The 15,206-nt window shown below is 38.0% G+C and overlaps 1 protein-coding gene across 1 annotated transcript in view; it reads right to left on the minus strand.

Annotated features, from left to right (window-relative positions):
- Positions 1-4,983: 4,983 nt before the first annotated feature.
- Positions 4,984-15,206, minus strand: part of LOC126267237 (leishmanolysin-like peptidase) — a 516,519-nt gene continuing 506,296 nt past the window's right edge. Inside the window, exon 14 of the mRNA XM_049972220.1 lies at positions 4,984-7,837. Coding sequence (XP_049828177.1) covers positions 7,670-7,837 — 168 coding nt within the window. The 3' untranslated portion in view covers positions 4,984-7,669. The remainder of the gene's footprint in view (positions 7,838-15,206) is intronic.

Genomic DNA, 15,206 nt, shown 5'->3' on the forward strand with positions numbered 1-15,206 from the left:
AAAGTAGTTCTCCTCTTAAATCAGCAGACAAGTTATAATAATACAAAAAACAGTCCCAACATAAACTTTTAATGTCAGCCACCACCAAAAACCTTGTAAATGTTTTGCTGAGACTTACGCCGATGGTGCAGGTAGTGCAACCGCATGTCTTTGCAGGTTAAGCACTCACAGCCCGGAGCTGTAGCAGAGTTCATGAAGTGTGAGAACTGACAGCATTTCTCGGGATCTTGCTTATCTCAGAGCAAGAGGCTGTTAGAAAACTTTGGTTTGTACTCTTGTTGAGAATATAGAAATGGCCACTGTGTTCGGAAGTGTGAAAAAAAAAACTAGTTTGGTTTACACGCATGGGGTCTAGGTGTACTTTCTTGATCCCACAATCTGTGATGCCTACTGAAGATCCTGAGTAACATTTTGGTACGTGCACCGGGAGGTGCATTTGAGTGCAGCGGCACTAAAATATGAGTGGAACCAACACCAGTGCACACACTGTTGGTTGCTGTTGAAACACTGAGTGAATCTGGCTTTAGATGGTCCATTATTTGTAGGTGGTCATATTGAATCTTGGGAGCCAGGAGGCGTTAATATGTGGAGTGTGTGATGTGATTCACCGTATGCATTCTGGTCAGCTACCAAACACCGTGTCATAGTGCAATGTGGCTACCATAGATGTGGCTCACTGATGGCTTCTGACCAGCGAGTGTTCACGTTGTACTATGAAAACAGTGTCGGAAATCTGTAGTTTGATATCTTGCACGAGTCCTGTATTCATAATTGAGGATACGTGAATAACATGAGGCACTTTGCTCTCCCACACTGTCCATTTGTATTATGCAGCATTAACTTCAGATCCATTAAGTTCAGTAAGTGGCACCAGAACTGTTAAGGGATCCTTCCACTTAATTATTACGAGTAATTTGTATGAAAAATTATTGTTCTGTTACATAGTAATGTAGAATATTTTTCTGTGTCATTGATGACACTGAAAGTTGAAAGCATAGATTCCTATAATGGTGAACCAAGTTTGTGGTAGTTACAGCAGAAATTGTGGAAATTTGGGTAACATGCTGTACTGTTTGAACATTGCTGTAAATGTGTACTTATAGCACCAAGTACTTTAACCCAGGGGTGTTGTCCAACAAAACCCCACTGATCGACTGCAACATGGAAGATAACCTGGAAATCTTCATGTGTGACCCAGTTAGCTGGATTCCATGAGGGGGAAGGAACCTCAATAACCAGCATGACCAGGATGATTGGAATTGTAAGAGGTGTGGTCACAATGATGTAACTGTGGACAAAAATCTGACACCAGTCCAGGAAAACCTGTTTGTATTGGTCTCTTTGTTCATCTTCCATAAAGAAATCCGTACGACCTGAAGAAGGTAACAGTGTTGTGATATGTATCTTGACGCTATCTGCCCAGCTGTGGCTGGTGGATGACATAGAATTGGTAATAAAGGTAATCTCCATGTCCTTGTACATGAGTACATATGTATATGTGTATATATCTAAAAACAAAGATGATGTAACTTACCAAACGAAAGTGTTGATATGTTGATAGAGGCACTAACAAACAGACACACAAAATTCAAGCTTTCACAACCCACGGTTGCTTCATCAGGAAAGAGGGAAGGAGAGGGAAAGACGAAAGGAAGTGGGTTCTAAGGGAGAGGGTAAGGAGTCATTCCAATCCCAGCAGCGGAAAGACTTACCTTAGGGGGAAAAGGGACAGGTATACACTCGCGCGCGCGCACATACACATATCCATCCACACATATACAGACACAAGCAGACATATGTAAAGGCAAAGAGTTTGGGCAGAGATGCCAGTCAAGGCGGAAGTACAGAGGCATAGATGTTGTTGAATGACAGATGAGGTTGAGGCCTGGTGGGTAACGGGAAGAGAGGATATATTGAAGGGCAAGTTCCCATCTCTGAAGTTCAGATAGGTTGTTGTTAGTGGGAAGTATCCAGATAACCCAGACAGTGTAACACTGTGCCAAAATGTGCTGGCCATGTACCAAGGCATGTTTACCCACAGGGTGATCCCCATTACCAACAAACACTGTCTGCCTGTGTCCGTTCATGCGAATAGACAGTTTGTTGCTGGCCATTCGCACATAGGAAGCTTCACAGTGTAGGCAGGTCAGTTGGTAAATCAAGTGGGTAAGTGGGTGCTTTCACACGTGGCTCTGCCTTTGATCATGTACACCTTCCGGGTTACAGGACTGGAGTAGGTGATGGTGGGAGGGTGCATGGGATAGGTTTTACACCGGGGGCGGTTACAGGGGTAGGAGCCAGAGGGTAGGGAAGGTAGTTTGGGGATTTCATAGGGATGAACCAAGGGGTTACGAAGGTTAGGTGGACGGCGGAAAGACACTCTTGGTGGAGAGGGGAGGATTTCATGAAGGATGGATCTCATTTCAGGGCAGGATTTGAGGAAGTCATATCCCTGCTGGAGAGCCACATTCAGAGTCTGATCCAGTCCCAGAAAGTATCCTGTCACAAGTGGGGCACTTTTGGGGTTCTTCTGTGGGAGGTTCTGGGTTTGAGGGGATGAGGAAGTGGCTCTGGTTATTTGCTTCTGTACCAGGTCAGGAGGGTAGTTGCGGGATGCAAAAGCTGTTCTCAGGTTATTGGCGTAATGGTTTAGGGATTCAGGACTGGAGCAGATTCGTTTGCCACGAAGACCTAGGCTGTAGGGGAGGGACCGTTTGATATGGAATGGGTGGCAGCTGTCATAATGGAGGTACTGTTGCTTATTGGTGGGTTTGATGTGAATGGATGTGTGAAGCTGGCCATTGGACAGATGGAGGTCAGTGTCAAGGAAAGTGGCATGGGATTTGGAGTAGGACCAGGTGAATCTGATGGAACCAAAGGAGTTGAGGTCGGAGAGGAAATTCTGGAGTTGTTCTTCACTGTGAGTCCAGATCATGAAGATGTCATCAATAAATCTGTACCAAACTTTGGGTTGGCAGGCCTGGGTAACCAAGAAGGCTTCCTCTAAGCGACCCATAAATAGGTTGGCGCACAAGGGGGCCATCCTGGTAGCCATGGCTGTTCCCTTTAATTGTTGGTATGTCTGGGCTTCGAAAGAGAAGAAGTTGTGAGTCAGGATGAAGCTGGCTAAGGTAATGAGGAAAGAGGTTTTAGGTAGGGTGGCAAGTGATGGGCGTGAAAAGAAGCGCTCCATCGCAGCGAGGCCCTGGACGTGCTGAATATTTGTATATAAAGAAGTTGCATTAATGGTTACAGGGATGCTTTCCGGGGGTAACAATTGGGTAAGGATTCCAGGCGTTCGAGAAAGTGGATGGTGTCTTTGATGAAGGATGGGAGACTGCATGTAATGGGTTGAAGGTGTTGATATACGTAGGCAGAGATACATTCTGTGGGGGCTTGGTAACCAGATACAATGGAGCGGCCGGGGTGTTTGGGTTTGTGAATTTTAGGAAGTAGGTAGAAGGTAGGGGTGCTGGGTGTCAGTGGGGTCAGGAGGTTGATGGAGTCAGGTGAAAGGTTTTGTAGGGGCCCTAAGGTTCTGAGGATTCCTTGAAGCTCCGCCTGGACATCAGGAATGGGATTACCTTGGCAAACTTTGTATGTAGTGTTGTCTCACAGCTGATGCAGTCCCTCAGCCACATACTCCCGACGATCAAGTACCACGGTTGTGGAACCCTTGCCTGCCGGAAGAATGACGATGGATCGGTCAGCCTTCAGATCACGGATAGCCTGCGATTCAGCTGTGGTGATGTTGGGAGTAGGACTGCATTATAAAAATCACTCCTGATTACACACTAATTTGCCATTTAAAAACATCACATTAATACTTATTAATCATATTATACATGAAACATAATTCACACAGAAATTTGAGGAAGTTCTTGTGTAGTTTATCCAAAAAAGAATATCCTTCTGAAATATTTAGGTATATCACTGCAGAAAATGAGGTATGCAGACAATCTCCAATGCATGGAGATAACTGCAGAAGTACAATCAATTAATTCTAAAAAAACATATAAGAAAAGGCACTGTAATGATAGTTAAGTTGGGAACCTTGAATGGAACGAGTCAGGAGTGAATTTTGTTGTGCAAAATTAACTGACAGCTAAAAAAAAATCAAAATAAAATACCAAAACTTTTTAGTTTTTGCAGCTGAATATCCCTATAAATTGTCATTTCCGTATAAATAACGAATTGCAGAACTGTTAACCCTAGAACATGTAATATTATGTGCTACAGTTAGCAAATAATGTTGCGAGAATGTAAAAGGTGAACGACATGTGATGTAACTTGTTTATTGTCGAAGCGCCGTCAGAGATACAGTGAGTTATTGACTTTGAAAACTGTGGCGCGAAAAACGGACAGAAGAAGAACACTTTTACACCTTTTTTTTGATGTACAAGATATTCTCGATGAACAGTTACTCATTCTTCTCTTGTCTCTTGTAACTTGTGTCGGATGCGCATGTCTTGCAGCCGTATTATTATCATTAAAAATAATGTTATTTTAGTGTAAAGTAAAAGTGCAATACTAAAAGTGTAATACTGCATAGCGACGTGTATGTGAAAACGTCAAAGGAATTATTTTCATTACGAGAAGAGAAGTGCCAGCCAAAACGGCATCCATGTAAAATCTTTCATTACAGTGTAAGTTCATCTATTAATTGCCATAAATTCAGAGTTAAATGGAACTGGTGTATGGGCTATTTACTTAATATAGAATCTATGTCTCACTCCTTCATGAAGTTATTTAATTTTCTTTATGTTTCTGCCAAATAGAGTGTTCACAGTCACGAATTCTTTCGTCGAAATCGGACGGAAGTTGTATGCGGCGAAATATTTTCTTTGTGCCATATTCACTGGTAAATGCATAATAAACTACGGTCCCTTAGGAAATTCATGTTGAGCTATCCAAAAATAATTATATTTTGAATAGGCATTTACTCTCCAATGCAATGCAACTTCCGACTGATCAGACGATCCAACAAGAAACAGCCGCACAAGGTCGGCGTTCGTAAATATACTTCCAACACTGATTATAGCTATATGTTACAGCACAAAAGTAAACATATTGTTATAATTAGCGACTACGAACGGGGACATTTATAACTTTATGTTTATGTATACACATTACGTAAACATATCGTTATAATACTAAAGGAGGGAATATTATATTGTTACCAAACCAATGTAAATTTTTATTCAAAGGAAGTCTTAATTTATAGTTTATGTGCCAGTTAATCACAATTATGAGGTCTCCAATGGTGTGTCACATACAAAATAAGTACAAAATATCCTGTTTCACACCCTATACTGACAATAATAGATTGGTGGGAACCACGAATTGGGACCAATTGCCGTCATAAATTTTACAAGTGTTTTATACTCTAGGGTTAATGAACCAATAAATAATATCCAGTTTCATTATTTGTTTATCTAATATATTTTCTCTTAGATAAAAAGAATATTTATTCATAAAAACTGATACAATTCTCTATGCATGGAGAGCTGATTTTATACAAAAGGCATTATTTTTCACATATAATTTAAAAGTCTTGTACTAAGTGCACTTAAATAGTAATCTTTGGTAATTGTAAAACAAGTTTCAGTACAACAGAAATAAGATATAGTTGGAATAACTAGTAAAATTAAAGTTCTTCAGAAGCAATTTCTTACTTAAAATTATAAGAATATAATAATTATATTCAGTAGAATATAAAAGGAAAACACATAACATAATAATTCTGTAATATTCCAAATACATAGGTAAACCTGAGTCACAAGATGTCTTTAAACCAATATATTGGCAGTAGTTGATGGAATGTTATATTTGTATGTAAAACTGGAATTAACCTTCATGCATATACAATTCAGTTATAATACAGTGCGGCCACCTGGCCAAAAGAGAATTTTTCCAAGTTAACTACACACATTATGTGTGTGGCTATAAAAATAATTTTGGACAGGATTCTTCACTGTAATTTTAGTAATTTTGTCAGTTGGACATTATGTGAACAAGAATTGATTTACATGAATTTTACAATTTGAACATTTTGAATCCAATAACAAACAGTTTGTTGGCAGTTTTTCAGTATAATTTTTTATACCTGAAGCCTGTAGTAGTGTGTACTATTCACTCCCTCATGAAAAAATGAATACTAAGGATACAACTGCATTACTTTTATTATACATGAGTTGAACTTAGTCTCACACTCACAAAAGAATATAAAGCTGTAATGAAGGCATTCTGTGTTCAGTTTCAAATTTTTTCAGGAATCTGTAATCATAATTGGATTCCTTTTTAAATAAATACAAAACTCTGGAAATAAACGAAACACTTGCCAAAATCTATTCTGTCCAACAGACATAGCCAGTGGTCCCACATCAAACTGATATTTATTTATACAAATAAAAAAAAAATCAGTTGATAAATGAACATGTACAAAAATCACACACACACACACACACACACACACACACACACACACACACACACACACACAGAGAGAGAGAGAGAGAGAGAGAGAGAGAGAGAGAGAGAGAGAGAGATAGAGATAGATAGATCTGACAACTGAGCATCTATTTACACGCTGTGTAACAAATAACAAATATTAAGTACAGTTTAGAACTAAGTGATGAATGCGGACAATAATCACAAAAACTTTGAAACTCAATTTCTGACTATTTTCTTGGTTATCGACATAATAGTATGTAAGCTATCTGTTCAATGTCTTCATACTGCTAAATGTATTAAGCATGAAAAACATTACATGTACAGATACATGACTGCTTCCAGAGCAGAGTATATGGTCAAAAGTATTATTTTTATTGCTGCTGAGTACAAATAAAAAATAAATTATACTACAGTTCCTATCAAGCAAGTATGAAATTTAACTACATATTTGGAAAAGTTACTAACACTTACTCATTCTCTCTGGAATGCAAAACACAGCCAACAGTACCTCTTGTAAAACAACTTACTTTTCTACAATTATGCTGCAGTATTCTGTTGATGGGCTAATGCATAACATTGTTTACGTTAATCTTGGTATTTTCATGAAACATCTCCAAAAGAAAATTTCAGGCTATAAAAGAACATGTTTCCCCTAGGCATGTTTGTTTGTTAACTGCAGTCATTCCTTCATCCATACTTGTATAGTCACAGCCATTAAATTTTACAGAATATCAAACATAAAGTAATTACATGGACGGGAGGATTGTGATTTGATAGCACACACTTATAATGGCACTACTGTGGGGTTTTTGCTGTTCTTCATACAGTTTATAATAAGAAATTTTTATAGAAATGGTCCATTTCAGTTCAAAGTGCCACGGGTTCAATGTGTCTTATGTAAATAGAACAGGAAACATTTTAATTTTTTACAGGTAACATCTGACCATATTTTCAATAAAAATATCATTTCCACACCATGTATGGAATACAATCACAGTAAAAACACCATAGGAGCTAACTGTATTGTCACATTACAAATGCCAAGAAGGATGCAGCTAAGAAGACAGTTAATTCATAGCACCTCTGACATTCAATGACAACATTCTTGGCCTCTGTGTGACTGTCCACAGAAAAGAGGCACAATGTGAGTCAATCATTGACAATGCGTATTTAGAATTCAATCTCTGTGCATCATCAGACCAACAAGTCAGCAACTTTACCATCTGACAGCTGCTATCAACACTAGCAAGAACAGTTGCATACTTCTACTCTGGAATGCATGCAATTTAACGCCTCCACATGTCAGTTCTTCCTTGTGATATGTGAGCCACTGAGGAGGTTGTGATTCAGATTTGCAGTATTCTCCAATATCTTTTAGCTGTTCCTGTAATGATATGATTTTATATTACTACATCATCTGCCATAATAAAATGGTGAAGCAATATGACCCCCAGGTAACAAAAAAGTAAATTCTAATTTGATTTATCAATAGTCTTAAGACCTATTACAAAAATTGCTTAGTTCAAAACATTCCATTAGATTTTAAAATGCATATTCCAGTAACCAAGCATACACTTTAATTATAAAAATAATATAGCGTTACAACAAAGCAGATTTTGGAAGTTTATTAAAATAATTAAACATGTATTTTGTGTGAATTTCTAATCTTTCAAGTGTTTATTTCAGGACATAATGGACCAGTCTGCTGCTTCTGCCCCGTTGTGTTGACAGATACTATCACTGGTGTCAAAAATTCAATTAAGCTGCATTTTTTTTTTATAAAGTAATGCTGTATGTTCCTTGGGATTAAATAGGTTAATTCTTCTAATTACACTTTATTTAAGTTTTCTGAATTTCAAAGATGCAACAGGACTGTCTCCATATTGATAGGCAATACAATATATGTTACTGAAAGAGACATCTTCCATCTTCGGATACTCATTTCACAAGAGATGACACAGATGATTTATTCTCTTGGCGAATAGCTACCATGTTTCTCTCAGTTTAATTTGGAATAATAATGAAAGCCTAACAATTTTACTTATTTGTTTTGTACTTCTTTATTTTAATCGCACAATTAATGCCTGTGTTTTATTCAGAGTTTATTACAAGAAAATCAGTTAATTCCTGGTACTAACTTTTCACGAGTTTCCCCGATTTATTTCTGTGGTTTGATGGTATGTGTTAAGCAGAGTTGGCACCGTCAGTGCATAGATGAATTGTTTTTCAGCTATTTTCAGGAGGTTCAAATGGCTCCGAGCACTATGGGACTTAACATCTGAGGTCATCAGTCCCCTAGAACTTAGAACTACTTAAACCTAATTAACCTAAGGACATCAGACACATCCATGCCTGATAGAGGATTCGAATCTGCGACCGTAGCGGGCGCGCGGTTCCAGACTTTTCAGGAGTTCATGAAGTAATTATTCTCTACTTATGGGTCAATCAGTACATCTTGTGAGCTGGTTTGAGAATTTTATTATTTGATAATATGCCATACCAGTTCACACTTGTTGGGAGCACATTCACGCTGTTGTTAAAATGCAAATTTTATGGTAGAGTTAATCTGTTGCTGTATTTTTTTTAAATAAGTGTCCCTAGCCTAATATGTACCAGACCATCTGTATACCACACTTCATGCTTTTATTTGTGTTACAACTACCTTTGGTTAATGATGACCAAAAGTGTCTCAAATTATTGGGGTTTCCTTAGGCCATCTCTTAAAAGCTATTTCAACAGCATCAGTTCTAATTTGCAAGCCACACACAAATTTCCAGATTGCATCTATTAAATGGTTACATGGGGGCAATACAGTGGGGATGACTCAGGAGAGATCTCTCACACCATTTTCTGGAACTACAAAATATACAGCAGGAAAAGGAAGCGAAGATAGATATTTGCCCTTCAGGCACAGTTGGAGCAAGCTAGGAGAGCTGGTGAGGGTGAAGGAAGCCAGTGGTGAGGAGTTTGGTTGGGGACTGGCAGCTGATAGCAGTGCTTGCAGGAGGAGGATGCACTCTGACAATTTCGTTGTGGCACCAGCAAAAGCTTTCTGCTGAGAGTTGAGGTGAAAGGAGCATCAAGATTAGGCAGGACAAAGATATGTGCAGCAGACTCTGACCATGATTAGGAATGTCAGAAATAACACTAATGTTAGGAAGAAGAGAGTACTGCTGCTAGGTAGCAGTAATGGCAGAGGTGTAGGTTCTCTGTTACAAGAGAAGTTAGGGGAGGAGTATCAGGTCACCAGCATTTTTAAGCAGAGTGCTGGGTTGGATCAGGTGACTGAGGGTTTGGAGCCTCTGTGTAAGGATTTCACTTCCTAGCAGTTAGGAAGGGAATGAGACAGGGTTGTAGCCTCTCTCCAATGTTATTCAATCTGTATATTGAGCAAGCAGTGAAAGAAACAAAAGAAAAATTTGGAGTAGGTATTAAAATCCACAGAGAAGAAATAAAAACTTTGAGGTTCGCTGATGACATTGTAATTATGTCAGGGACAGCTAAGGACCTGGAAGGGCAGCTAAACGGAATGGATAGAGTCTTAAAAGGAGGATATAAGATGGACATCAACAAAAGCAAAACAAGGACAATGGGATGTAGTCAAATTAAGTCGGGTGATGCTGAGGGAATTAGATTAGGAAATGAGACACTTAAAGTAGTAAAGGAGTTTTGCTATTTGGGGAGCAAAATAACTGATGATGGTCGAAGTAGAGAGGATATAAAATGTAGACTGGCAATGGCAAGGAAAGCGTTTCTGAAGAAGAGAAATTTGTTAACATCGAGTATAGATTTAAGTGTCAGGAAGTCGTTTCTGAAAGTATTTGTATGGAGTATAGCCATGTATGGAAGTGAAACATGGACGATAAATAGTTTTGACAAGAAGAGAATAGAAGCTTTTGAAATGTGGTGCTGTAGAAGAAAGCTGAAGATTAGATTGGTAAATCATATAACTAATGAGGAAGTATTGAATGGGATTGGGGAGAAGAGAAGTTTGTGGCACAACTTGACTAGAAGAAGGGATTGGTTGGCTGGACATGCTCTGAGGCACCAAGGGATCACCAATTTAGTATTGGAGGGCAGCATGGAGGGTAAAAATCGTAGAGGGAGACCAAGAGATGAATACACTAAGCAGATTCAGAAAGATATAGGTTGCAAGCAGCACAACCGGCCTCTTCTCGCCTTTGCTGTAAGGCGTGTTAATGTGGAGCTGGAGATTGCGCTGATGGCTGCTGGCCAGGCACACATCACTGTGGTTTCGGTGGGGCTATCGATAGACGGGCTACACTAGTCATGGCCTACACCTCAATAGGTTTGGTAAAGGGAGGTTGACAGAGTTGATTAGTGAGTGTGTAATGGGTGGGTTTGGGGCCACAGATGGTCAGATATTTGTTATCATAGGTACAGAAATTAGGCCTTTCCTTTCTAGGATATAGCATGACTACAGGCTCCCCTTACTTAAAAGTATCTCAACCAGCTTAGGGACTTCTGCATCTTGTATGCAGAAAATAGACTGTACCATACTAGAGTTTGTGAGCACCAAAGAAATTTTCTCAGAATTACCTATTATTAATCAAAATAAGCAGTCTATTAGAAATAAAGTACACCAACTTGAAGTTGAATTACAGTCTTTGTGCAGCATGGTAGTACGCATTATGGAGCACTGGTGTAGAGATAATGAATTGTGGCATATAGTTCTATCTGATATGAATGTGGAAGTTGCTATTATAGGTCTGCTTAAATGTTATCGTCAATCTATATCAGCGGTGGCACTCATTTCAAAGCTAGAGAAGATCTGACCACAATTTGTGTAGAGACTCATTTTGAACTGTCAGTCACTAAATTAACAAAGCTAGACAAAGCCAGATACGCATAAAAAGCTGATCATTCGGTGTGTTTATCACTTACTTAGTGGCAATGTGGACACTTTCCTCAACAAATTAACTGAAGTCATCAAAAAGGGTCTCAACTCACGAAACTAGCATAATAATAGCATAACACAGGCATTGAGGATGAAATTAGTAAGAATGCCCTAACCAATTTGAGCACTTTTGGCATAATGCAAATGGTAAACATTGCTATGAGGGTTTCGTGAAGTTCAGCTACAATATTAGACAACGTATTTATGGACACTGACAGGGAAAATTGTAAAATATTTATAAGAGATCTTGGCATTTCGAGTAATTACTGTCAGTTAGTAAAGCTAAAGACAAGCAGAGTGAAACTTTCAAAACTGCAGGCCTACGAAAGGATTTTCTCAGACTGTAACATATATACGTTTTCTAGGGAATTACCAAATCAAACCCAGCATGAAGCATACATGGAAAGCACTGTAGATGCTACATTCTCCAAATTTTGCACATATTTCTGAGGTGGCATTTCCAAAAGTAGCCTTGTTTATGGCCAGAGCTAAGTAAAATAGATGGATGCTTAAATTTCTCAGTTCTTCCAAAAGCACTGCACTAATCCACAGTTCCTCGAGTGCCATCACAGGTACTGCTTGCAATGAATCTTTCAATTAGGAATTAATATACAATGCAGAAAATAAAAACAAAGTGGTGTGGGACACTATAAAACAAGAACATGGAAAATGCAGACCAAGCACAAAACATACATTTCAAAGATGGGGATAGAATAATACGAAGTCCTCAGGAACTTGCTAATTTTGTAAATGATTACTGGTACTGTGTAGAAGTTGCAGCAAAATCTTCCTAAAACACATGTAGCACTCATAATGACTTACACAGCAAGCACAATGATGATGTTTCCCACAACGAACTTGCACTGAGGCAGACATTACAACAATTAAAAATTAAGTCTGCAGGCACAGGTGAGGTTCCTGTCTCTATTCTCGAGGCGTGCATAGATAGTGTACAAGCCCCATTAACAAAAGTAATAAATGAATTCTGTATTTCAAGTGTTTTCCCAGAGCGCCTAAATCATGCACAAGTGTTGCCCTCACTAAGTTAGTTAGTTAGTTGGTTGGTTGGATGGTTAGTTAGTTACATGTTCCGTAAATCATTTTGAAGTGCTTTTTTGGCAAGGATAACTACAATTTGAATGATTCTTTTATCGAAATGGATGTGGAACAAGTCAGTTTATATGATATGTCTAAATGAATACTGCTAACATTAATGAACACTTTATCATTTTTCCCCACTGAAGACACCACAAAAGTGGTGCAATCTCTCTCTCTCTCTTTTTTTTTTTTTTTTTTTTTTACACAGGCGTTTTCTTAAATTTGTCGAGGGCTTTTGACACTAATGACCATAAAATTCTATTGAGTTAGATAGAAATTTGAGGTATAAGAGGAGCAGCGAATTAGTGGTTTCAGCCTTACTTCGAAACCAGGTTATAAAAGTGGAGATTGTTCACACATCTGCTGATGATAAATCTTTGCTGAAACAATTGTCAGACAAGGAATAAGTAAACACAGGTGTTCCTCATGGTAGTATATTCGGTCTGTTTCTGTTCTTAATATATGTCAATGACTTTCCAGACAGTGTAAGACATGAAGAAAAGGTTTTCTTTGGTTATGACATCATAACAATCACTGATAAAACATGAGAACTTTTACAGGATGAGGCATAATAAAGACTGATTTTTAAAGATTAGAGATTAGATTAGATTAGATTAATACTTGTTCCATAGATCGTGAATACGACACTTCGTAATGATGTGGAACGTGTCAGGTTAATAAAAGATGTCTGTACAAGAAATTACATTACACAAAATATTGCATGACACTAATGATTAAGTTTTTTTTTTTTTTTTTTTTTACTTAGTTTATATCTAAAAATTCAGCCAATGAGTAGAAGGAGTTGTCATCTAGAAATTCTTTTAATTTATTTTTAAATGTTAGTTGGCTATCTGTCAGGCTTTTGATGCTGTTTGGTAGGTGCCCAAAGACTTTTGTGGCAGCATAATTTACCCCTTTCTGTGCCAAAGTCAGATTTAACCCTGCATAGTGAAGATCATCCTTTCTCCTGGTGTTATAGGTATGCACACTGCTATTACTTTTGAATTGGGTTGGATTATTATCAACAAATTTCATAAGGGAATATATATACTGTGAGGTTACTGTGAGGATCCCTAGATCCTTAAATAGATGTCTGCAGGATGACCGTGGGTGGGCTCCAGCAATTATTCTGATTACACGTTTTTGTGCAATGAATACTTTTCTACTCAACGATGAATTACCCCAGAATATGATGCCATACGAAAGCAGTGAATGAAAGTAGGCATAGTAAGCTAATTTACTGAGATTCTTATCACCAAAATTTGCAATAACCCTAATAGCATACGTAGCTGAACTCAGATGTTTCAGCAGACCATCAATGTGTTGCTTCCAGTTTAACCTCTCATCAATGGACACACCTAAAAATTTTGAAAATTCTACCTTAGCTACAGACTTCTGTTCAAATTCTATATTTATTACTGGAGTTGTGGCATTTACTGTACGGAACTGTATATACTGTGTTTTATCAAAATTTAAAGAGAGTCCGTTTGCTGAGAACCACTTAATAATTTTGTGAAAAACATCATTTACAATTACATCACTTAGTTCTTGGTTTTTGGATGTTATTACTATACTTGTATCATCAGCAAAAAGAACTAACTTTGCATCTTCATCAATGTGGAATGGTAAGTCATTAATGTATATCAAGAACAGTAAAGGACCTAAGACCGAACCCTGTGGGACCCCGTGCTTGATAGCACCCCAGTTTGAGGAATCAGCTGTTGTTTTAACATTACACGAACCACTTATTTCAACTTTCTGCATTCTTCCAGTTAAGTATGAATTAAACCATTTGTGCACTGCCCCACTCAAACCATAATGATTTAGCTTATCTAAAAGAATTCCATGATTTACACAATCAAAGGCCTTTGAGAGATCACAAAAAATACCAATGGGTGATGTCCGGTTATTCAGAGCATTTAATATTTGATCAGTGAAAGCATATATAGCATTTTTTGTTGAAAAGCCTTTCTGAAAACCAAACTGACATTTTGTTAGTACTTTATTTTTACAAATATGGGAGGCTACTCTTGAATACATTACTTTCTCAAAAATTTTTGATAGAGCTGTCAGAAGAGAGATTGGGCGGTAGTTGTCGACATCCGACGTATCCCCCTTTTTATACAATGGTTTTACAATGGCATATTTCAGTCTATCAGGGAAAACACCCTGCTCCAAAGAGGTATTACATACGTGGCTGAGAATCCTACTTATCTGTGGGGAACAAGCTTTAAGTATCTTGCTGGAAATGCCATCAATTCCGTAAGAGCTTTTACTTTTCAGTGAGTTTATTATTTTACTGATTTCAGAGGGAGAGGTTGGTGGAATTACAGTTGTTTCAAACTGCGCAGGTATGGCCTCTTCTATTAATAGCCTTGCCTCTTCTAGTGAAGATCTAAATCCTATTTTCTCCACAACATTTAAAAAATGATTATTCAAAATATTTTCAATTTCTGATTGTTTGTTAGTGCACTTGTCATTCAGTTTTATTGCACTAAAGTCTTCCTGTGCTCTTTGTTGCCCTGTTTCCCTTTCAATAATATTCCAAATTGCTTTAATTTTATTATCAGAGTTACTGATCTCAGACATGATACACATGCTTCTGGACTTTTTAATAACTTTTCTTAGTACCGCACAATAGTTTTTATAATATTGAACAATTTCGGGGTCAGTACTCCCTCTTGCTGTTAGATACAGTTCTCTTTTACGGTTGCAAGATATTCTTATTCCTTTAGTT

The sequence above is a fragment of the Schistocerca gregaria genome, chromosome 4 (genome assembly GCF_023897955.1).
Source record: "Schistocerca gregaria isolate iqSchGreg1 chromosome 4, iqSchGreg1.2, whole genome shotgun sequence".
Lineage (NCBI taxonomy): Eukaryota > Metazoa > Arthropoda > Insecta > Orthoptera > Acrididae > Schistocerca > Schistocerca gregaria.